Source organism: Triturus cristatus, chromosome 6, assembly GCF_964204655.1.
Source record: "Triturus cristatus chromosome 6, aTriCri1.1, whole genome shotgun sequence".
NCBI lineage: Eukaryota > Metazoa > Chordata > Amphibia > Caudata > Salamandridae > Triturus > Triturus cristatus.
In genome coordinates this window covers 1,228,770,178-1,228,794,573 of record NC_140589.1, presented here as the reverse complement: position 1 = coordinate 1,228,794,573, position 24,396 = coordinate 1,228,770,178, and the positions used below count along the sequence as shown (strand labels likewise).

The window sequence follows — 24,396 nt, the reverse complement described above, 5'->3', positions numbered from 1 at the left end:
CATGGTGCTGCTCAATTAGCTTCCGGTTTAGAGACTTTAAAAACCCAGCATCATTGTGTATTTGGCAAGCTACTATAGCAACATATGAGATAGACGCCTCTCCATTTTAACTGATCTCCATTCAAGATATATAGCATTATATATTTTTACTATTTGTGGAGAAAGCAACTAATTCCCTCGAAGTGGTCACCAACTTAATATTCTCCTAAAACTTTAGCATAGATCGGTTTTCCAACTTGATTAAACCTTGGATACCAGTTACCCTCTTTAGGGCTACCAACTATTTAGATTATTCCTGTGGCTCTGTGTTTTTTCCTGACGAAGGCACCTTGCTGTGCCGAAACACGCGTAGAACCATCTAGTCACCCCAATTGTGCCACTGTGATTGTGTCTTCTATTTTTAAACCGCTTGTGACTTTTTAATTACAATTGTCAATATTAATCTTATGTTTTTTTAACAATGTCAGTATGTTTGGCAGTGTACATGATGGATATGCAAGATGATGAATGAATGTCTTCATTTTGATTTGTTTTGTTTATAAATTCAATAAACAGCTCATTTTTGGATTTGTATAAATCCTTTGGTTGTTTTCTTGGTTCATTTTGACAGCACTTTAATCACTTTTTAGGTCTCGCCTAACCCAGCGCATGTGCTGGTCTGGCGAGACTTATTGAGAGGGCTCCAAAAAGTGCAACCAGGCCAGCCTAGAGCTACAGTGCATGTGCGCGGGCGTGTGCGCCACGCTTTACTGCGATTACTTTCACTTTCATGGCCGCTTTGATGTTTGATTTCTTTCGTGGCTGCTTGGCATAGCCAATAGGTCTCGCTTTTCGGACCTTATAAGTATTTACTTATGCAACTGTTGTATGGCTAAACACTTATAAGGTCCCAAAGGCGAGACCTATTGGCTATGCCAATGCTTGTTTGTATTGTTTACAATCATACTGGTTGCCTTAATTTTGTACAATAAAAGCTGCTCCAGGAGGAACAGTCCAGCTCGAACTGACAGGCCAATTCCCTTCCCATGTCCCTGTAGCCCCTTTGGTGGGGGGGCCCCCAACCCTTCAGCTGCACCCCCTATTCTTCAAGGTGGGCCCGTTTATCCTAAGACCAATAAACACTAGCAATTTATGGGAGGCTAAGGAACCCCTCTTCACATTCTGCAGGGGGCCCGATCATTTTGCATCACTCACTGTCCTTTCCTTATGGGACACAAGCAACCACTCCAACGCCATCGGTACAAGAGATCATTAATAGGAAAGACCACCCGCAGTCCTACACGACCGCTAGGAAGTCCCAGCAGACCTACAGACAACAGCTACCCCACGACACCTTCACAGTAACCCACCTCTGTAGAAGGGAGCATTGCAAATTACTTGCAAGAGTGGCAGAGAGAGACAAAACTCGAATGCATGCTATACATGGTTTAAAAATGGCTACTCCTTGAGATCAAAAATATCACTTGCGTACATTCCATTCATTGGATCCGGATAGGGTCATATGGCGCGGCAGCTGCAGAAGATCTGCTGAGGTCTCATGACAGGGCACATGCTTCAGATACCGGTCAGCAAAAAAGTTGACCATTTCTGGCTTAATTGCCTCAAGTAAAAATATCATAAAGTGCATGTGATTGTGAGCATTGTTGTTGTTGCTTTCGTAGTGAATTGTGGTCCTGCTTGCAAGACCCTGCATCTTGTACCCTGTCTAAAGGGCATCTGGTGCGAAATGTCTGTGCTGGCTATTAATTTCATAATCATTCTTGCCACCTTTGTTAATTGTCAGACTCCATTCATTCTCTTAGCAGGCCAATCACGGACAACTTGGGAGGCTTAATAATGTGTATTAGCTTTTGTGCAGCTGTTTAATTTAAGGACATTCATATTTGCATTTGCTGTTTTTTTCTAGCACAGGTATATTGTGTTTGTTTTATAGTGCATCCCTCATCATAAAGCATTTCACAAAATTCCTTAGTTAGCAGAAACCTTGAAGGAGAGACGCACAGATATACACACGTGTTATGGGGCTTTAGTTAACATATGGCATTCCTAGTTTGAAATGCTGAGGTTTGGAATTAGTCCTTGTATGATAGGACATTGGCATCAGGTGTTATATATAGATTTACCTTTGTAATTGCAAACTGTATTTATATAGCGCTTACTACCCCATATGAGGCATTGAAGTGCTTTGCAGTGAGTAGCACGCTACTCCGGAATCCAAGAATAGAGTCTAATCAATAAGTAGCAAGTGCTTTATGTTCCTCGTGGATTCGCTGTGTTAGGTTTGTGCTCTTAATTGCTAGTGTGTTTAGTGGGGATAGAATGATGGGAATGGATTAGATAAGGTGAAGTAGTAAGTTTTTTTCTGTGATTAGTGGCCGTGTGCGCCTGTTGGGTGAATTGGCTGAAAAGAAGAGGAACATTTGAGAGAGATGTTTGGGAGTTCATAGTACTCAGAAAAGTTTGGGATGAGTGGGACTCTGCACTTTTACAAGAGGACTTATTAAAAATATTTGTATCGGGAGCGCTAGGTGGCGCCTGACCGGCATGGCCGCCTTTCACTAGGGCTCCCGGCATCGGTCCCCGCAAATCCGGCTTCCTCCTTTCCTGGACTGCCCTGGCCGGCTCCCTCGGAGTGCGGGGGTCCGTGAAGCTGCCCTGCCGCCCCGTACCGAATCTTGGGGCGCTGCGGGCTCTGGGAGCCTCCCTAGCCGTCGCGGAGCCAGACCGACGGCGTGCAGTGGCGGCTGTGGAACCGCGGCGCGGCCACGCTGCAGAAATTTAGCCCGCGGCGCCCACGAGGGAAGCAGGCCTACAACTGCTGGCTGGGGGACGCGGTGGCCGCGGGGCTCCCGCGGGGGCTGCTGACACTGGCCCGGTTCTGCCCTGCTTTGCCGACGCCATCCGGAGCCCCGGGGGTGCTGGATCGGACCCCCCTGCGTGACGCAGAGCGGCGAATCAGGCGGTGAGTGGGGCTGGCCGCGACCGCTGCATCGGGGCAACTGCGGGGTTGGCTGTCCGGGGGAGCCCCCCCCATCGGGCCGTGTGTCGGCGGCCGGGGGGGCCTGGGCCCCTGGCTCCCCCCCCTTCTCCCTCCCCTCTCCTCCTGGTGGCGGCGCGGAACCGGCTCCATCGATCCCAGACCGGCTGCGGACTCCGGGTGCGGGGGGGCCCTCGCGGATTCGGGCCGCATACCGGCGGTCGGAGGGGGTGTATGTGCTGTCCCCCCCTCCTCTTCCCCCCCCCCCCCCTCCATCGCTTGGAATCCCGGCTGCGGACCCTGACGAGTGACACTTTGCCCCTCCTGGGCACTGAGGGGAGACCCGGCTAATTGTTCCCTTGGAGACCTGGGCTGCGCCGGAGGTTGCGGCCGGCTGGGGGCCCCGGGCGACGGCCGGGGGCCTGGCACTGAGACCTACATTGCTGGATCCCGCTTTGATGAGCTGCCCGGCAGGGCTTGACCGCTGAGGCTGGTGCTTCCAAGCCGTTCCCGGCCGGTGGCCCTCCCGGACGAGCCTCCTGTTTGTCCCGCGGCGGCCCGGCTGCCCGCTGCCGTCCCACGGGCCTGTCACCGGCTAGTTGCCCTCCTTCGCTGACGGACGGCCCAGAAATGGGTAAGGACAGAGCCGCCAAACCGGTGTCCGGGGCCACCCAAACCAGGATGGACAAATTCACAACCTCCGACAAGGGGCCCGGCCCCACGGGCGAACAGGCCCCGGCCCCTGCTGCAGACCTGGCTGCCATCCTGCAGGCCATCAACTCGTCCCGCGCCTCGCTCGAGGGCATGGTGGGTGAGGTCAAAGTGGACGTTGCTCTTCTCCGGCAAGATCTGAGGAACGCCACCGCCCGCATTTCGGAAGCTGAGTCCCGGATATCCACGGCCGAGGACGACATCCGCCAGTTGCAAGACCAGGTTCGGGAGTTGACCACCCACTCTAAGGAGTTGCACCGCCGGGTCGAGGATGCGGAAAATCGCGCCCGACGCAGCAACCTGCGCTTGGTGGGTTTCCCGGAGGGAGTTGAATCGGGCCGGGCGGACGATTTCATGGAGCGCTGGTTCCGATCCTGGATGCCGGAGGACAGCCTGTCGGCTTCGTTCGTGGTGGAGAGAGCCCACCGCTCCCTGGCCCCCAGGCCCCTAGGGGCTCCACCCCGGCCGTTCATCCTAAAGCTCTTGAACTTCCGTGACCGAGATGCCATTCTCCGTGAAGCCCGGCGCAGGGATGCCCTCCACTATCAGAACCACAAAATCATGGTCTTCCCGGACTACACTCGCGAAGTCCAGGAGCTGCGCCGCTCCTACATTGAAGTGAAACAAAAATTGCGCTCCCTGGGACTCCAATACCAGCTCCAGTTCCCAGCCCGCCTCCGGGTCATCTTCCAGCAAAAGACTCTCTTCTTCGATACCCCGCGGGCGGCCTGGACCTGGTTGGCGGAGGAGCACCCCTTGCAGCATTCTGGGCGCGGATCGCCTCTGGGTCCACGGGGGAGACGGGGGAGACCCCGGACATCGAAGACCCGTCGGCGGCATCGGACATTGCCCCGGGAGCGCACAACGGGGGAGGCGATCACCACGCGCTCTGGGGGCCGGCCAAGCCAGAGATCGAGAACCTCATCGGCCTCCTCAGCCGCGCACGCCAGTCCCGTGGCGGATGGGCAGCGGGCCGCGTCACCTCGGCTTACAGGCCCTGCAACCCACCCGGTTAAATTGGCGGACACTTCGGACCTCTCTCGCAGCCCTACCATCTGACTTTCTTTGCTTACCTTTGGGGTGGGGGGGGTGGGAAATGTTTGGGCGGGGGTGGAACGTCCCGCTGTCAGTGTTGCTCTAGGCCAGGGCAGGTAAATCAGGCTTCACTTTTGATGTATCAGGGGTCCACTAGCGCTCAAGCCCAAGCGTTTTAGTTTGGTGGTTCTTCCATTTGGTTCGGGCGACAGATGCTTCCGTTTTTGAAGTATAGGGCGGGGGGTGGGGGGTTGGGGTTGGTTTGGGGTTGCTTCTTCCTCGTTGGGGAGAATTTGTTGGTGGGGGGTGACTCCCCCTTATCTGTTGTGCTAAGGTATCATGTACTGTCTATCCCGCTCTCTCACCTGGCGCTCCGCTGTCCCTCCTCTCTGGGAACCTACTCGGACGCGCCTCCACTGGCTCATTCTTCTGTCCTTGATTATGGCTGACCCACCTGTCCCTAGGGCCGCCATGCGCATACTTTCCTGGAACGTCAATGGCCTCCTGGACCGTTTCAAACGCATGGCGGTCCTCAAATATGCACAACGGGCAGAGACTCACTTGTTGGGTAACAACTGCCCCTTCCTTGGCCGTTACGGTTATGACAGGGTATGGCACTCAGGTTTTGCTCGGGGATCCCGGGGGGTGGCCATATTGCTTCGCAAGTCTTTTTCCTTTGTCCTGACTCGGGTGCTTTTAGACCCACAGGGTATGCTACTGGTAGTGTGTGGCACTCTGGAGGGCCGACCCCTTACCCTGATGTCCCTCTACGCAGCACCGTCCCTCCTGCCGTCAGCCCTTTCCCACGCAGCGGATATCCTCCCGACACTTCCTGCAGGGGCCCTGATACTCGGCGGGGACTTTAACGCTGTCTACTCGCCCCATATGGACTCGACGGGTCCGGTCTCTTCGACCCGCGTCGCCCGCGCAAAACAACTCTCCTCTTGGGCGGAATCCCAGGGCCTCTGCGATGTCTGGAGGATCTGGCACCCGCAGGAGCGCCAATACACCCACACGTCGGCGGCCCATCACTCCCACGCCCGGATCGACCTCATCTTTGTGCCCTCTACCGACTGCGTGGGGGTGCGGGACGCACGCATTCTTCCGAGGGGCCTTTCGGACCACTCGCCGGTGCTCCTCGCTCTTGGTCCCCCCCCCCTCTCTGCCCGTCCGATATGGCGTCTGAACGCTTGGTTCCTTCACGACAAGGCTTTTCGGAGGGCGGTCGGGGGCGAGATAGTCGACTACTACTCTCATAATGAGGGCTCTGTCGTCTCCCCCGCCGTCCTCTGGGAGGCTGGCAAGGCGACGGTTCGGGGCGCCGCTAAAGGGCACCTGCAACGTCAACGACGGGCTCAATCCCAGAAGCTCGCGGACTGTGAGGCCCAGGCCTTAGAACTGGAGCGTAGTCTGGGTAACTTAGCCGATGCCGCACGGTCTCGTCGCTTGGCCTTCCTGCGGGAAGAGATTCGCCTGCACTCCCTGGAAGCGGCGAAGATCCTATGGCGCTCCTCGGTGGCCCGGGTGTACGGTTGGGGAGACAAAAACGGCACTCTTCTCCACCGCCTGGCGACCTATCCCCGGGCGGGCAGGATCATTCCAGCCATCGCGGACCCCGCGGGTGGAGTCCACACGGTCTCAGTGGCGATAGCCCAGGCATTCGCTGACTACTACTCCCGGCTGTACCGTCTCCGACCGTCCACGCTCTCCCTGAATGAGCTACTGGGAACAAACGGGGCGACACTAGCGCGGCTGCCGCCTGAGATTTCTGAGACCCTGGATTCGCCGATCGAGCTTCAGGAGATTGAAGAAGCGATCGGCCGCCTGGCACCCGGGAAGACCCCGGGACCTGACGGATTCCCCCAGGAATATTACGCTCACTACCGTGAGACACTGGCCCCGAGGCTTCGAGACCTCTTTGCGGCCGTGGTGGAGACGGGCTCGTTCCGGCCCGAAACGGATACAGCAACCATAGTTGCACTCCCCAAGACACAGCCTCCCTCGGGTCCTGCTCCGACTACCGGCCGATATCCCTTATTAACACAGAACTCAAGATCTATGCCACGGTCCTGGCGCAACGGTTACGCCCATCGCTCGCCTCCCTGGTCCATCCGGACCAATGTGGCTTTATGCCGGAGCGGGGGACCAGACACTGTCTACGGCGCCTCCACCTCGCGATGGCGCACCGCGGTTGCCTTTCCCCCTATCTGGCCCTCCTCTTGGTAGACTTTGAAAAAGCCTTTGATTCCGTGGGATGGGCGTACTTGGGTGAGGTCCTGGAGCGTATGGGCTTCGGCCCCCGGTTCCGAGCCATGGTAATGGTCCTCTATGCGCGCCCACGGGCCCGTGTGTTGGTCAATGGGGCACTTTCTCGCCCATTTCCCATAGGCCGGGGGACGCGCCAGGGTTGTCCGCTCTCGCCCCTCCTTTTCGCTCTGGCGATGGAACCCCTGGCGGTGCTGATTCGCGCGGATCCTGTTCTTCGAGGATGGGAATGGCCGGATGTGGCCCCCGACAAGATCGCCCTATACGCGGACGACGTCCTCCTCTATCTCTCGGACCCAGCGACCTCGGGACCCCGGGTCCGTCGGATCCTCCATCGATTCGGCCAAGCGTCGGGTCTTCACCTGAACCCCAAAAAATCCGTCCTAGTCCCGCTACACCCGTCGCGGGAATGTTTCGACTGGCAGTCGGACATCCCCCTCCGGAGACTCTCCTTTAAATACCTGGGGATTTGGGTCACCCTCCTCCCGGAACTATGCTGGGCCCTTAATGTGGCCCCGGTAGTCAACAAAACCAGGTCAGACATGCTCCGGTGGCAGTCCCTCCCATTGAATCCGCTAGGGAGAGTCGCTCTATACAAGATGATGATCCTCCCCAAATTTCTTTACATGCTACAAAATACTCCATGCCCTTTTCCGCGCCCGTGGTTCCGAGACCTGGATAAAATGGTGACCAAATTCCTTTGGGGCGGCGGTAGGCCTCGGCTGGCCTTGGATCGATGCAGGGTCCCCTCCTATGATGGCGGTCTGAGCATGACCAATCTATATCTTTATTACCTGGCCACCCAGTTACTGGTGATCCATGACTGGTTCTCGGGAGGCTGGGGCGACCCGGCTTACCGTCTCGAGGTGCAAGGCCTTGGGTTCTCCTCCATCCAAAACATGCTCTATGGCACAACGGTCCCCCTATCACTCCCCGACGTCGTGCGGGCTCCTTTCCTCGCGTGGCACGCGGCACTGCGGCACACTAGATGGTCGGGGACGTCCACACAACTCACTCCGCTTTGGCACGGGACCTGGCTGCGGGAGGTGGTGGGATTGGCGGGCTTTCGGCAGTGGGATCTTCTTGGTATCTCCTGTTTGGGCGACTTATGGCGTGGGAGCCGCATGTGTTCCTTCCAAGAGCTTCAGACCCGCTTCTCGCTGCGGCCCTCCCAATTCTACCGCTACCTTCAACTGCGCCACGCGGTCCGGGCTCACGTCCCTCTAGACTCCAGACTGCCCCCCCATAGCCCACCTGAAGCTCAGGTGATGCTGGGGTATCTGGGAAAGGGGGGTATATCCTGCATTTACAAATCCCTGATTAACAATTCCCCGGTGGACTGGAGCGGGCTCAAACAGCGATGGGAGGCCTGGGTGGGACCCCTGGACGAGGCGGACTGGAGGGACGCCCTCATGGGCCCTCGGTCGCTTACCACCTCCGCCAGGCTGCGGCTCATCCAAATCTACTACCTACACACCGCCTATCTGACCCCAGACCGCCTGTACCGGGCGGGTCTCCGCGTGGACGCCTCCTGCACCCGGTGTGGGGTGGCTCCGGCAGATTTTTTCCACATGGTGTGGTCTTGTTCCCGTCTACACGATTACTGGGCAGCGATTGAAACTGAGCTAGCGGAGGTCTTGGGTTGGGAGGTTCCCCATGAGCCTAGAATGGCCCTGCTGGGCATCATGGATGGGATCGACGGATCCCGTAACGAAAAGTACTTCCTCACCACTGCCCTTATGGTGGCTAAGAGAGACATAGCGGCAGTATGGTCACAACCGGACCCACCCAGAGTGGCTACCTGGAGTAGAGGGGTGGACTGGTGTGCGGCCCAGGAGCGGTCGTTGTATGCTGCGCGAGGCTGCCCCAAAAAATTCCGCAGGATATGGGGGAAGTGGCTGGGGGGCATGATTTGAAGGGTGGGGGCGCGGGGGGTGGGGGCGGAGGATGGGGGAGGGTGGGAGGGTCTTTGCAATGGTTTATTGATGCTTATCCAAATGCAGTTACTGATGCCTTGTTCAATGCACTGCTGTATCTTACTCTTGATACTGTCTTTTATGCCGCAAAACACAATAAAAAAATTTGTTTATCAAAAAATATTTGTATCGACATAGCGCCGATTTGCTGTTTGTGTGGCTCAAGAGACAAAACTAAACCGGTAGTTCGAAAAAAAGATGGGGGTAGAACTATCAGAGAAGTAGAATGATAGAAATTAGTAAGGTTTTCTAATTTTGGTGTAGTGGTCGATCAGCAGAGACATGAAAGTCATAATTGATAACAGGTGGGGAATGAGACCAGAAATGTCATTACTCTTTACTTTCCTGACTCTGCTAAAAAGTGCTCCCATTTCTGTTCCTCGTGCTGCAGTGTGTAGTGGTGTATTAGCAGGCAGCAGTGGTGCCCTAGGAATTATGGTTTGCACAGTAATTGCTTGAAGGACAGTAAAAAAATGTCTAGTCATTGCTTACTGTGAAGGGGGTACAGCCAGAACAGATATATCCTTGCGCTTTTATGCATACTCAATGTACTGTCTCAATTGTGTTTGATTGGTTTTGTTCCTCTTCATCTAGGAGTTCACTTGCCCTCCTTGTAAATCATTTTAGCTTTGGGATGGTCCACCTGAACTTCTTTTATAATTTATCTTACTATAATATTATGGATAAGAAAAAAAAATCTAAGATGAGATTTGTATTGTTGGACCGAAATTTCCCACACAAATCAGTACTATTTGTAAACTCTTTCGCATAATGAATTTGCACATTTTAATTTTAATCGTTTACACTGCACCTTTTATGGTTTTTATTCAACCGACATAAAGGAAATATGATGATATGTCTTTGAGGGCCTGCGTGTTGCACGAAATGCTGATCTCTAACCTGGCACAATTAAGTAGAAAGACATGTCATCAGTTGGCATTATGGATACAGAAGTAACAAATCATAAAGTACATTATCACAGAAGGTGCATCAATATTGAGCAATGGTGAAACAACACGAACAGTCCATATACACAAATATTCAACCCAAGAGAATAAAACAAATTTCTGGAGTGCAGGTCAAAGTTCACCGTAATGTGAAGAGGAAAGGTATACTGCTTGAAAGCGACCTAATCACGAAAATAAACCTATCCGATTGGACTGCATTATAGAAGATGCATTGATCTCCAGGTTATCACTTCTCATTTCTTCACATATAGCCAACCTTCTTGACTTCCTCATACTACTTGGTTGTGCTTGCTACATGACGTATTTATTTTTTAGGTTTTAAATAGATTTTTAGTGATTTGTTGTAGCCTTTGGAACATGTGGTGAGGATGTTTCATGCTAAAAAGGGGTCCATCCTGAGTTCTAGTTTTCTCCAAATGCATTGTCTCCTCAAGTACACAAGCATGGAAGCCGCTGGACTGCTGACAGTGGGCCCAGTATTGGGCAGAGTTAGAATCCCTGGTCAAGAAAAGGGCTTTTGCATAGTTGCAGGCTAGATGATATCTCCATCCCTTGACCACTTGGATGAAAGCAACAAATGAATTTAGGGGCATAGTAGGTGGGCGTGTGCAAGCAGACACTGCTCTGGTGTCCACTTCTGCAGGAGCTGTCATGGCCAACAGAGAATACCTACCTCACACCTGGCCGCGGAACTGACTGAAGAACGGCTCTGCCCGATGAACGAGGGAATGGCCAAAAACCTAAACACTGGCTGGAGCCCACCGAAATGTAAAAGGAATGGTCACAGAAACTAGCACATTGTGAAAGGAGGCACGGTTTAGGTGTCTCTTAGGATGCAAGATTGTGGCATGTCGTTTAGAGAATGGATAAAGAGGTAACACCTGCAAAAGTAACCCGGGCCAAATATCCCACGAAAAGAAGGAGGTATGCTGCAAACATTGAGTAGCAGTGGAAGAGTTGAAAAGACTGTTGAACGTACACATAAATATCATTATTGCAAAGATGGAGTGTCAAGACTAAAACATTTTAAAATATGTCTATACATTATCATAGAAAAATGATTTGGGACATACAGTGAACTTATGAATAGAAACACAGGTCACTTTATCAAATATTTCTACAGCACTTGGTAGAACAGCAACAGTAGGGGTGTTTAATTCACACAACATGGTTGATACGTATGTGTAGTGATTTTAGCCACCTAATAGAAGTTCTCTTTATCCAAAAACAACAGTTTGTTAAACAGTAGTATATAAAAATCATAAAGATCTCACATAGTATATTTTATATCTCATACATTTCTAGGCATTAAAGTTAGGTGGGTCAAGAAAGTAGTGATCGTGTTGGCAATTCATCATATTCATTAAGTCCATCATTTACCGCATCAAGACTGTCTATCCAACTTCTTTCTAGGAGACATAGTTGAGTTGTCACTCCCACTGGGCTTAGTAGTGACCAGTTCAGTGGTTTGCCACCATATTTATTCTGCTTGGTGTTGCATTTGTGTGAAGTGTTCAAACTGAGAAAGCAATCTACTGTTTTGTTTTTTCACTGTTGCAGGTTTTTAAATATTTTAGTCTGAACTAAATGCAACCCAGACCTATTGCCTTTCACAATTCTTGTTTTGTTTCTTGCCTTTATCTGTATAAAATCTAATAAACAATCCAAAAGTAAGAGTTGAACTTGGGTAAATAACTTGGATTACCCTCTCAAGTAAAGGACAAAATCAAGAACTATCCTGAAGACGTGTAGTGGCCATGTAGTATGTACAAATCAATGAATTTTCTTTGTTATTGGAAACATCTAATGCTGACTCTGCTAATTTTCTCTTGCAGGCCCTAAAGTGATTGAGAGTTCAACTTTGCACATAGATACAAATACCACTACACAGGTAAGGGCTGCTAGCAATCTGTTGTATGCCAAGTGCATCCCGATTAGTTATGGAACACATTGTCCTTTTAGGTCTGGGTTTAGAAAGAACATTTGTTCATAGGAACAGTTGCTTACAATATTCTTTAAGTGAGCTTTAAGTGCATCCCTTTCAGCCATTGGCTTGAGACTTTAGAAATCACGTCTTTCCTCAGCCCATTGGAGTATTTTACCTGTCACCTAGTGTTTTCTGTTCAGGTGTATCCTTCTGCCTTGACACAAGTGCTTGCATTCAAATCCATGAAGGACATCTTTACAATTATACCCTTATCTGTCTTCTCCATTTGGCTTTGTCCCTTTGTGTCTTATTGTAAAATGCTAATGCTGCTGGTATTGGCACATTAAACCCACACCTAGTGAATTGGCCAATGCTTGTTTGAGGTTTGACTGCAGTAGAGCTTTTCTAGGGCAAAATATTTTATTAGAGGGATCAACGAGTCCCAAATGAGTGGTGTGTGATTATCCGTATGAGAATGGCACGCTGATCTAATGAATGAGGCTTTATAGCTGGCAAACATGCATGTCTGTTTCCTCAAGAGAGTGTTTGAATTTCCGGATAGGGGCTTGGTTCAGCGTTTGGCCTGTAGGGCTGCAGTTAACAGTGCCTGGAAGCAGGGAGGTCATGGAGGCAGTGACCCCCTCCTATACCATAAAAAAAGCTAGCACGTAGAAAGTCCCAGGTTAATACTAAAGTAACAGGCTGGCTCGGAATAGTGCCAGATTCCGTCATTGATCTTGAGAAAGACAGAAGTTTCCTTGTGTTTGCAGTACAGAGAAAATATAATGTAGTCTCTGAGTGTACATACCTCGATAGGCTGCTGATGTAGTGAACTAGACAGCTAGCATTTCAAGCTCCAGAGAAACTGCTGTCTTCCTGTCAGGGTTATTAGTGTGTCACTTACATGTCCCAGGTGCCGCTGTCATGAAGACCAAGGGTGCAGTGGAGAGAGTGCCTATGGGAACTGGGCAGGGCTTTGTGAGGCACATCGGCTGAAGTTTAGGACAGTAACACAAGCATCCGCTCAAACTCTGCTGGGCTACAGTGTAGAGGCATATCCAGAGAGATCCTGCTCTCAGCTCCTGTCAAATATGCCTGAGCCATCGGGTGGGTGGAATTTTGACAGGATGGTGTGTGGTGGAGATGGCGGGCAGTAATGACCGAGGAAAGAAGGGCTGCCCACTACCTCACATCTCCATCTCAACCATTTCATTTTAAGAAAGAGGACTGAAAACATGCAAAGAGCCTAACTATTCTATAGTGCAACCTGCAGACTTTTAGTACAGTCCTTTGTTAAATACATGGATAGTTTGGACTTGTGCGTAAATTTAAAAAAATCGTTTTTAATGTCCTGCGGCCCCAGAAAACGCTAGCTTAGCTCTATTGATGTTGGCAATCAAAAATTGACAAGTACCTGTAAATTTGCCTTCCTTGGAGTAGTCTTTGCTGCGAACAGCTCCTGGACTGAGCACCTTACTCACTCCAGGAGCAAGTTCTCAAAGACCATTAACTCCATTTTTAGTTTTCCCCGCCCAAAGAATACAGGTGCTATTTTCAAATGTTTTAAATTACAATGTGTCCCTGTGGCTACGTATGGAGCTGAGATTTGGGGCCCCGTAGATAGCTCCTGCATTCAGCAGGAAGAAAATCGGTTCTGCAGAAAATAGTTGAGTGTCCCAATCTCGACCTTCCAATACATTTGCCACAAGGAATTGAATTTAAATTATATATCTGATTTTATACATGCACGCCCAGCCCTTTTTTGGCTATAAGTTTGGAAGAATCAGGCAGCCACCTTAACAAAAAACATCATAACAGATTGTTTGAAGTGTGAGAAGGGGATGGATATTCCCTGGTTATCTGGAGTGCATCAAAGCTTATGCAGCGTCAATAAGGGTTGCATTTTCTTAAACCCTAGCGAAGCCGAAACCGTAAACAAAAGAGAAATTAGAAGCGCTCTTTATTTGTCATATAGCACCGCAAGAATTGTGTTGGAATCAAACAAATCCTCCATCTCCAGATATATGACTTACGAACGGCATTGCTACTCCCTACCAGATTATCTTACCCTACCCATGAGTCGGTGGGAAAGGAGCCTTTCTTTCCGCCTGAGGGCTGGGACAGTTACATTTTCATTGTGTTTCCCTTTGGGTTATCACCCGCAACTTGATTCACTACCCTGCCCATGTGACGGGGTGAGTGGTCAATCAACACAACACTACTTGTTTTTTTTGCAAATATTACATGAAATATATCAAGTGGCTTCTCCTCCCATTTTTTAATAAGAGCAGGCCTATTAGTTTGGTTTCTGCTTACTCATGTATGCTTGCCTTGGCTGATGAAGAGCTGGTTTTCCGCTTAAGCACATTTTTGAGAATTGCTACTAGGGCGAGTAGGACAATGTTTAATCACTGAGTTTTAATCATACATGGTCAGTTCTTAATTTTGAATGGATTGGTTTTATTTATTAACGATTTACCTACTATTGATGATTTTTGTCTCATCCTGCTATTAAATTTTATGATATTGTGTTTATACAACTGTAATTCTTACTATTATGTATTGTTACTTTTGCCATTTTTAACCATTGTTGCACTTTTATAGATACAATGTTTATCCGAATAAAGCTGGTAAATTATGATGATTTAGTAGAGTTGAAGATGCATGCTGCACTCCATTTGCAACTTTCTAGTGCACAGACCAGTTCCAAAAGATGCATTGCAGTGACAGAGGATTAGAAGATGTCCTAAGTACAGGCTCATTCAATTGATTGCCTTAACTGTATCTGTACAATTCTGCTGCTTTGCCCCTCCTCTCCTTATTTTGTTCTTTGTTTTTAAATTTATGTAATGTTGGTATGTCATCAGCAATGAGCCCCAACAACACGATACTCAATGTTAAGTTTACGAAATTTGTTTTCCAAACTGCAAAAAAACGTAACTCCGTAGGTTTGCAGGAACCATTGCCACAATCTTTAAATCTATGACCGATCTGGGACCCCCGTGTCCCCTATCAAACCTCAAGACTCCTACTTATGGACCCTTTGCATGTTTTACTGAAAGCTAGGGGTGGGTTTTAGACTCCTCAACAAGGTCATTATGTTTTTAAACATACTTTAGCTGCTTCTTGTTTAAAAAAAATAATATATATATATAATCTACTGGCGGTCGCCAGTAGATAGTTATAGTTAGGACCGTGTTTCCATAGGAAATCTGAAAATTCTATTTTGAATAACTTTGGCACCGGTTGACGAATCCTCGCGAAATTTTCAAAACTAATGGGGCGCTACGCTCCGCTCTTACCCTGAAAGTCTCGGGGTGATTCGTCAAGCGGGGGCTGAGAAAAAAGGGGGGTCCCAAAACGCGTTTTCCCCATGCATTTTTCCATAGGACCTTTAGACACAGCTACAGCCCGAACGGCTGAACAGAATTACTTGTAATTTGGCAGAGAGGTAGCCCTAAGGTCAAGGAAGTGCCTTTTGCAGGTCTGGTGTAAATCTGTTCAGTAGTTCCTGAGAAAATAGCATTTAAATCAATATATATATCTGTAAGCGCGCTCCGTGCGCTTACGGTAAGCTTACCGTACGCGTACGGTGCCGTGCGCGAGCGCGATTCTGATTGGTTGTTAGATCAAAGTAAACATTCGAATCGGTCGAAACCAGGAAGTATCGGCCGCCATTTTCTGTCTCTGGCACTGAAAAAAAAAGGTTGATAACATGAAAAGGGGGCAACGAAGAGAGTTGCAGACCCCCTAGCGTTCGTCAGGGGGTTCACGAAGGACCAAAAAGTATGAAAAATAAATGTAATAATTTTTTTTAAAAATAGCGGGGTGCGCGTACGGTAAGCTTACCGTACGCGTACGGTAAAAAAAAAAAAAAAAAAATAAAAAAAGAAGAATTAACAATCACATGTAATATATAAATCTAAGGACCCCCAAGAGAGAAAAAAACAATTGATATTTTGTAAAAAATGGCGAGGCGTGCACGGTACGAAATGCGCAACGTGGGCGCTCGGTGCGCGAAGCGCACCGAGTGCCCACAGCGCGCGCACGGTGCGCGAAGCGCACCACAACGCGCGCAAAAATTAAAAATAAATACATAACTGAGCAATTAAAAAACCGTACAAATTCACTGAAAAAACCATAGGTTTCACACACGTTATAGTTAGCTGTACATTTCACTCGTAAAAAACCAATGAAATTCCACGTTATAGTTAGATCAGGTAACTATAACTTGCGCGACCGCAATCCACAATGTGTCATTTGAGATGTCATCATTGATGTGATGAGTGATGTCACTGACCATGTCATGAGTGATGTAATATGTGACGTCATCAGCAGTGGATTGCGGTCGCGCAAGTTATAGTTACCTGATCTAACTATAACGTGGAATTTCATTGGTTTTTTACGAGTGAAATGTACAGCTAACTATAACATGTGTGAAACCTATGGTTTTTTCAGTGAATTTGCAAGGTTTTTTAAATGCTAATTCCTAACTATAACGTGTGTGATATATATATATATATATATATATAATTTTCAGTGAATTTATATATATATTTCACACCACTGTGTATCTTTTTAACAATTTTAACTTCTTGTTGCATTTAAGATGAAACCTATTTTTTGTCTGTTTTATTCTAAATTGTCATGATTTTAAGTAATCGAACAATAAACAATTATATATACCAATTTCACACTTTTGGCATATGCCAGCTTATTCCATGAGTTGGACTCTTTGCCAATTAATCTTCTCCAATCTTTTTAAACATTCATATGATTTATTTTATTTTATCCCCTTGTCCGAGTCTGCCTTTTGGCCCTAAAAAGATCCGGGTTCTGGTGGTGGTACAGATACCGGGCCGTTTTGTAGACCTGGGCACCTGGGTAAAAGTAATGTGAATTTATGTATCTGGGTCTAACATGAGACTACTGAAAAAGATTCTTCAATTTGTAGAGTTACAATTATGTTAAGTGTTTTGTAGTGCAGTCTAATATCAATAAGGCATCCTGGCGCTAGTGTACCAGAAACAGAGCAAAATTGAAAACAACAGTGAGAGATAACAATTGACCAGAAGTATTAACATTAGGAACCTAGAAGATAAAGTGAAATTAAGCTAGAGAGTTAAAGCCAGGTTTTTAAATCCTTCCTGAATTTCAGAAGATTGGGTTGGAATTGTAGATGATGGGTAAGAAATTCCAGCATTTTGCTGCAGAATATCAAATACTTCTAACTCCCCAATGAGATTTTCTTATTAAGAGGACTCAGTCAGTCAAAATCACTTTATTCGATACTTGAATTTATAAGATCATACAAGTACTGAAATGCACAATATACAATTAGAAAATAAAACGTTTAGAATGGTGACAGTAATTTGATAACCAACAGATTGAAAAACAAGATTAAAATGCATGATTCGTAATTCATAAAACAAAGTGGTCCAGCCGCCGAGTCTTCCATGAAAGAAGTAAATATGAGGCCACAGTAAAACATACAAGTTCATTAGGTAGTGATTGTAAAAAAATACAAAGCTGGGCGACATGGAGTAAAATGGTGTTTATGCATAAGCGGCCAAATAAGTCTTTTTGCGGTGCACCTTATAAAATATACAGAAGATAGAAATATGTAGATTTGATTGGGAGGAGGAGCGATTGCACAGGCAGGGCAGCAAGTCGGCTAAAGAATAGGTGCCAGCCGCATAGAAAAACATAGAAGGAATAACATTCAAACGAAACTGTACCAGGAAAAATCGATGGCGTGAGTTGGTCATGAAAAATAAATATCCGGGCGCCTTCCTGTTCAATAGGCCTCTCTAAATATAACTTTACAGATGCTTTTGAGCAGTTTAATTTAGAACACTCCAATATTCATTGGTTAAGAAATTATGTTTTGATTTATTTTTTTGTTACTGTGATACAGGTTAAAGGGGATGTAAATAGTCTACCTATTCCGAGGGAGATGATGATGTTTTTATTGCATTATAACCATGGGTTACTTAGTGCGTGTGCCAGCGTGAGACAGTCTTCTATTAGTCTCTGTGTAAGGTTTGCTGAAGCTCTTCTGCAAATGGAGTGCCACAACAATATGGGTACCAACCTAATTATATCATTAATATAAGGGACATCCAACTCTGCATGACAGAGAAAATTGGAACAGCTGGTTGGAAGGCCAATGAATCTCTTCCAAAAGGAGTTTTCAAAAGTCTGGAGAGAGTGGGCATTAGTGTATCCCTAAATTCCTGTCCTGTAGGTTGCCACTGATATTGATTTGGCAGAGTAAACCTTTTTGATCATCTCGAGGGGCTTCACATCCAGTTTCTTTGTAAAGGAGTGAAGTGCTATAATACTTTTTTCCAGTGCTAGGCCCCTAGTCGTGATCGTATTAGACCAAGATAGTTGTCTCTCAAAGGTTATTCAGAGATACGAGAAGATATCTGTGTGGGCTAATTCACGACCTTCTAGGTAAAAGTGTGGGCCCCTCCTCCCTCTACGTCCAGTTATTCAGACAAGATACTTCACCTCATTTTATTTTTAAGCCTAAAGTACTCATGTAATTTACGTAAGTACCTAAAAGTTGTTGTAGGGCTCGGCCAGTGCGGGCAATCAGAACAGCGTTGTCTGCATATAGCAGAATTGGGGTGCGTATAGTATTAATCGATGGGACGTCAGGTGTGGAGCTTAACAGGGGTGTTTCTACCCCATTTGTATAGATGGAAAAAAGGAATGGGGCAAGAACACACCCCTGGCACACTCCCCTCAAAATTGGGACTGGCCTAGAGCACTCACCTTGGTTTCCATAGCGCACAGTTGCCGATGCTGAGGAATAGAGCTTTCTAATAATGGTGGTTATTGCATCGTCAATACCCATTTCTGACACTATTTCCCAGAGGTGGTGATGGGCAGTCGAATGCTGCTGAGAGATCCGTGAATGCTAGGTATAGTTTCTCCTTCTTTACTTTAGGGTCAGGTTGAGGCTTTGATCTTGGGTACCACTCCCCTTTTTTAACCCGTCTTGTACCGGGATCATAATGTTGTTGTCAGTGGCCCATTCCTCAAGTCTGTTGAGTAGAATGCGATCCTTCAGTTTGGCAGTACCATCTAGCAAGGTAATTGGCCGATAGTTTTTAGGCTGGACTTTGTCTCCTTTTTTATGAATATGCACAATATTAGACAGCTTCCACGATTCAGGTGGGCCCACTGTGGCAATTACATTAAAAACTTTAGTGAGCACCGGCCCCCACAGGTCGGGGTGCCCCTGAAAAAAATCTACTGGGTTGCCATACGGGCCGGGAGCTCTGTTGGTAGAGAACCGTGAGAGGGCCAGTCTAATTAGGTTAAAAGACAAAGGCTGATTTGTAGGGTGACAATTTGATGGCAACTGACTAGCCAATAGCCAACCCCTCTGGATGAAAGTTAAAAATAGAGGAAAAATGTGCAATCCAAGAATCCTCGTCCACATGGCACGCAGTACTCGGATCTTCAGAAGATTTAAGAAAAAGGGCATTAATGACTCTCCAGAAATCCCTCGGGTTTTTTGAAAGAGCCGCTTGATGGAGTTTCTCCCAGGCATCTTCTTTGAGAGTGTTGATTCTTCGCTGCCTGGCCTATGCGTAGCAATGCTGTAGGGGCTTGACCAGTGCTGCATCCCATGGGGTAGATCTAAGAGCTTGGTGTAGGTTGAAAGGGCCTTCGTTCAGGACTGGTCGAACCATTTAGGACCTGAGGTATTAGGGGTTCTTCTTTCCCTAGTTAATAACTTTTTAGTCTCTGATAGTACCCTGTCAAAGGCTGTTATTGTGGGTATTGGGTCAGCTTGCTGCTAGACAGATCATAATGTCATCAAGACTGTTACTGACCACCTCTGTGATAAATATCTCTTTATCTATCATTTCCCTTTTTAAAATTATCCCATTTTTCCTTGCTATCACTGGGTTAATGTGTCTTGAATGCTCCGGAACAATTCCTCCCCATACCAGGTTAGTAATTCTAGCGTGGTGGTCACTGAACCCTGGGGACTGCTAATTTTAAGGTGTCCTTTAACAAAGTTAAAATACCTCACTTCGAAGTCAATGTCTCTGGGGCGTGGCGCTGGCGTATGAAAGGATGATAAGGATGGGGTAAGTGCTCCCCTGTAGTCGCAAAGGTTGTGCGGAGGGGTGTTGAGGGGGGTGAGTGACTTGCAGATTTAAAGGTTGAAGATGATTCTGAACTTCACCGGCCCTCATGCCCACTGATTGTGGACCTCTTAAACTAAGGGCCTCGCTATCCAGTCTCACACTACCCGTGTGGTTGAAGAATGCTGAGGTATTACAGTAAACTCAGAGGGGTAGGGGTGTCACCATAGCCCCAGCCTGATTGTGACCGTTGGTGCTTGTTATAGTTAGATTTAAGGACTCCAAAATTGCCTCAATTTTACTTAGTCTCTCTGAAAGGGGTTGAAATAGGCGGGTGAAAGACTGCTCCATTTTTGGTAGCAACGCGTCCATTAAAGGTATGGAGGCTGTTGCAACCTCTTGTAAGATAGTGGAAGTTGACTTCGTTACTGATCTTCCACCCCCTTTTTTCCTTTTTGTCGGCGGCTCAACATAGGTAGGGTGGATAGTGAACTCTGACATTAGCCCAAGAGTTTTGGCATTTGGAGCGAGTTAGTTTGCTTAGGTGATAGAGAGGGAGGCAAGTCAACCACAGTTGCAGTCGGAGGCCCAATGTTAGTGTTGTCAGTCATACAATCAGGCACTGCTAAGTCAACCATTGATAGTCTGCCCTCCACAGTCTGAATCGCCTTGTTCCGGGCGTCAGAGGCTCTTGTGAGGAAGGCATCTAGAGTGTTAGTTGACTCACCTCCATTGGTGGTGGACTTCCTTTTACCCATGTGCGTTGGCCTGGCCAAATCCAAGTCCAGACTATGAGAGCGGATGATGGACTAGGGGAATTTTGGGGGGCAACCTAGCCTCCTCCAGGCTCCAACGGGTGTGGACGGACCCTCCCTTGGCCCAGGCATGTCCCTGCGCACTTCTCACGCCGCTAGTGCGCGACGCGCTTTTGGCGTCAGGGAGGCGGAAACAGGAACCGGTAGCTGACCGCTGGGGGAGTTGGGAAAAGTAGTCCACTCCCCAGCACTACTCTGAGTAGCAGGCTCTCCCCTTGACTTCTCTGGGCACAGCAGCCGAAGCGCAGCTCTCCCTGCGGGCCCCCTCAGCAAACAGCAGGTATCTGGGCAGAAGAGTACGGGGCCGCCGGTGCGCAACGCACTTTTGGCATCAGGGAGGCGGAAACAGGAACCGGTAGCTGACCGCTGGGGGAGATGGGAATAGTAGTCCACTCCCCAGCAATACACTGAGTAGCAGGCTCTCCCCTGGACTTCTCTGGGCACAGTAGGCGATGCGTGGCTCTCCCCGTGGGCCCCCTCAGCAAACGCAGGCATCTGGGCAGAAGAGGACCCATATTTTGTTTGCAGTACTAAACCATAGGGTACGAGAAGGAGAGTACCAATTGAAGATGTCCTGCTAGGATGGACCGTCCTGATGTAATCCCTTGTGGACCCGACAAAGTGCTTTGGATTGAACACATACCTGTGTCTAAGCAGTCCTTTAACCTAGAAATCTAAATGCACTTTAAAGATCATTGGATTATTTTATAAACAAATGTCTAATTTGTGCTAAGTTTTAACATAATATTATACTGAAACAATACCAAGATGGGTGGTGGGACACTATAAAAAAAAACGCACTTGAGTAGTGCGGAGCAGTTTTAGAGGAAGAATTCAGTAAATGAGAATGCCTCAAAATAATTTTTAGAGAGATGTTAGAAGGAACGAAAGGGAACACTTTAAACAGCACACTCTGATGCCTACAGATTTCTTTGCAAAATGGATATACTTTGCTTTTGCACAAATATTGCCTTATTAAATTGCCAACAGTTCTCGGTGTACAGGGTGTGGTTTCAAGGTCCACAACTGATTCAGCTCCACTTTCAGTTTGATGAACCTTCAACAAGACCAACCACAAATTGTATCATTACCTTGTCAACCACTCTTTTAAAAAAAAAACCCACAGAAGATACCATCAACTCTACAATATTCAATGCATTTCATAATTTGATTAAACAAATGTAAGTAATCACTATAGAAAGGCTTGTAGGATTAAAAAAATGGTGTTCCGATTATTATTCAAGTTGGGTATATTTTCAGTCCTAAACCAATAAAGTTGCGACTTGGCAGGGCCCATGTATTTACTATGTCATTTTGGTACTGTTTGTGTACTAAATTCATCACTGTGGGATTATATCCATAACTATTCTGCAGATACGCAAACCTGCATCTCTATTTCTTTTTTTTTTTTTTGCAATACATTCATCTGTGGTGCACTCGATTATGGTAGTGGCTGCAGGGCCTGTACACACACAGATCAGGCACAATAAGGACATTTCAGCAAAAGATAGCAATTGCAGGTTCCAGTCTGACTTAGATAATGTGCAGAGAGGGATGCCAGTAATCTCTTTGGAAGGGGTTTAATAGAACGGTATCAGACCGGTTGGATAGATGCCATGTTACAGTTTATATAGTGCCACTTCCATGGCATTTTGTGCTAGCAGAACGAATTGGGAGGAGGCTGTTTGCAGACTTTGTTGCTCTTCATTTAAGGGTCACCATAAGTGGGCATTGGGTCTAGTGGACCTATCCCTCGCACCCACCTCAAATCCTCCGTAAAACTTCCATGCTTCTTGCCACCCTCGGCAGATTTCAGACCTAGAATACATTCTTTTATAAGATGTAGCTGCAACATCTCTAAATCAGCTGCTGGGCTGTTGGGACCAGGGCTACAAGGAGTGAACATCTTTGTTCACGAACACTGGGTGAGCTGAAGAAATTAAAAACGTGAAACTTTTGGGATTATGTAATAATCAACAGCGTGCCATCTAAGGCAATTTTTTTTAAATGTATTTACTTTTTTTATTTTATTTACTTTACATTTTAAACTACCAATACTATGTGGTAGTGGAAGCCCTCCAGAGAAGTTGAGAAAACGGTGCTTTAAGTCTACCAGATTGGTCATGCCCCTGTAGATTAAATCGGCCCATCCTCCTGTTGGTCCCACTGCCGCTGAATCACATTTCCACAAAGCTAGGTAGGGAAGAAGAGAATATATAACCGATTTTGATTATTTTGTACCTGGACAATTAATCCTTATATGTGTTAGCTAGTCGGTTCTGTTACGAAGGATTGCCCAATGAAACAAGGCTGATGTTGCGTCAGAAGAACAACTGTTATCAGCAAGCATATTTGTTAATGAAATGCCATGTGATTCAAATGCCCTGTCTTAAAATTATTTTTTTGGTGAAGCAGCAGTATCACTTCTGAAGTTGAACATGTGTTACCAGCAAGCATATATATTATGGAATGGAATATGATTCAAATGCACTGCCTTAATTTTTTGTGTGTGAAGCAGCAGTATCACTGTTGAAGTTTTATTAACACCACTTGACAATATGTCCTCACATATTTGAGAATTTTAACATCAGGAATCTATCCACTGCATTAACTCTTAACTCCCAAGCCATGTTGTTAGTTACGTTGACTGTGTTGGATTGACTTGTCTATTTAAAATTTAATTAGTCAGATGTAGTTGTAATAATATTTCACTTTAGTGTAAATTACAGTTTTCTTTCAATCCCTTTTTAAAACTCTTGCTGAATAATGTTCATGTTATAGAGAACTTAATCTTTACTGTTCATACAAGATTGTGCACTGTACTCCTTAACAGCAACATACCTTGATTTTGTGTCTTTCTGTGATGGGGTTCAGCAAGTGGTGGTGGGAGTGTAATCGCAAAAGAGTTAACCCGAGGTGCAAAAGTGATTTGTTTTGTAATCTAAAAAATTAAGTATGATGTTCTTGTGCTTGTATTTTAGGTTGGGCCATATTTATTGGAATCTCAACCACTGTCTACATACGATCAGCAACTTTGGTTAACATGTGTTGTTGTTTTGAAGCAGCCAGAGGGTAAGCATTCTTTCCTTTGAACTTCTCAAAAGAACATTTATTAATGGATGTGTAAAATGTGCTTAAGGTCATAAAGAGTGGAAATGTATAGTCCTTGCTGGAGAAAGTATTTTATTTACTATATATTTTATTTACTTCAAGTTGTTTGTAGACTGCTCCAATGCCTCCTTTGCTGGCACTTCAGAGCAATGAACCTTTGGATGGACATTGAACAGGTTGGAGTCTTTAGTCAACATGTAGCTCAAGCAGTTTCCAGGGAACCATGTACCTTTTCTGATGGGTGAAAAGGGAGTTGAGGTGGGGTACTGGATTTTCCTAGGAGACGACAGCCCTCATTCAATTCCAGGCCATTAAGTTATCACGAATACCGGGGTTCTGCGGAGAGGTTAGCTGTAGATGCCTAGGCAAACAATCTGACTAGGCCAACTCATGCAGTGAGCAGATCCTGCATGTTGGGAGGTTACAGAGCAGGTTTCTGTTTGAACAAAAATGTTATGAAAATTATTTTTCCCGCATCACAAATCAGTTAAAAAAAAAAA

At 47.0% G+C, this 24,396-nt stretch overlaps 1 protein-coding gene across 2 annotated transcripts in view; it reads left to right on the top strand.

The window, feature by feature from the left end:
- The window catches only part of TMEM181 (transmembrane protein 181), a 402,172-nt gene that overhangs the window by 185,605 nt on the left and 192,171 nt on the right, over positions 1 to 24,396 (top strand). For both annotated transcript variants that reach the window (XM_085612151.1, XM_085612152.1), the window contains exons 3-4: positions 11,768 to 11,823; positions 23,767 to 23,857. In XM_085612151.1, the coding sequence (XP_085468277.1) occupies positions 11,768 to 11,823; positions 23,767 to 23,857 (147 nt within the window). The remainder of the gene's footprint in view (positions 1 to 11,767; positions 11,824 to 23,766; positions 23,858 to 24,396) is intronic.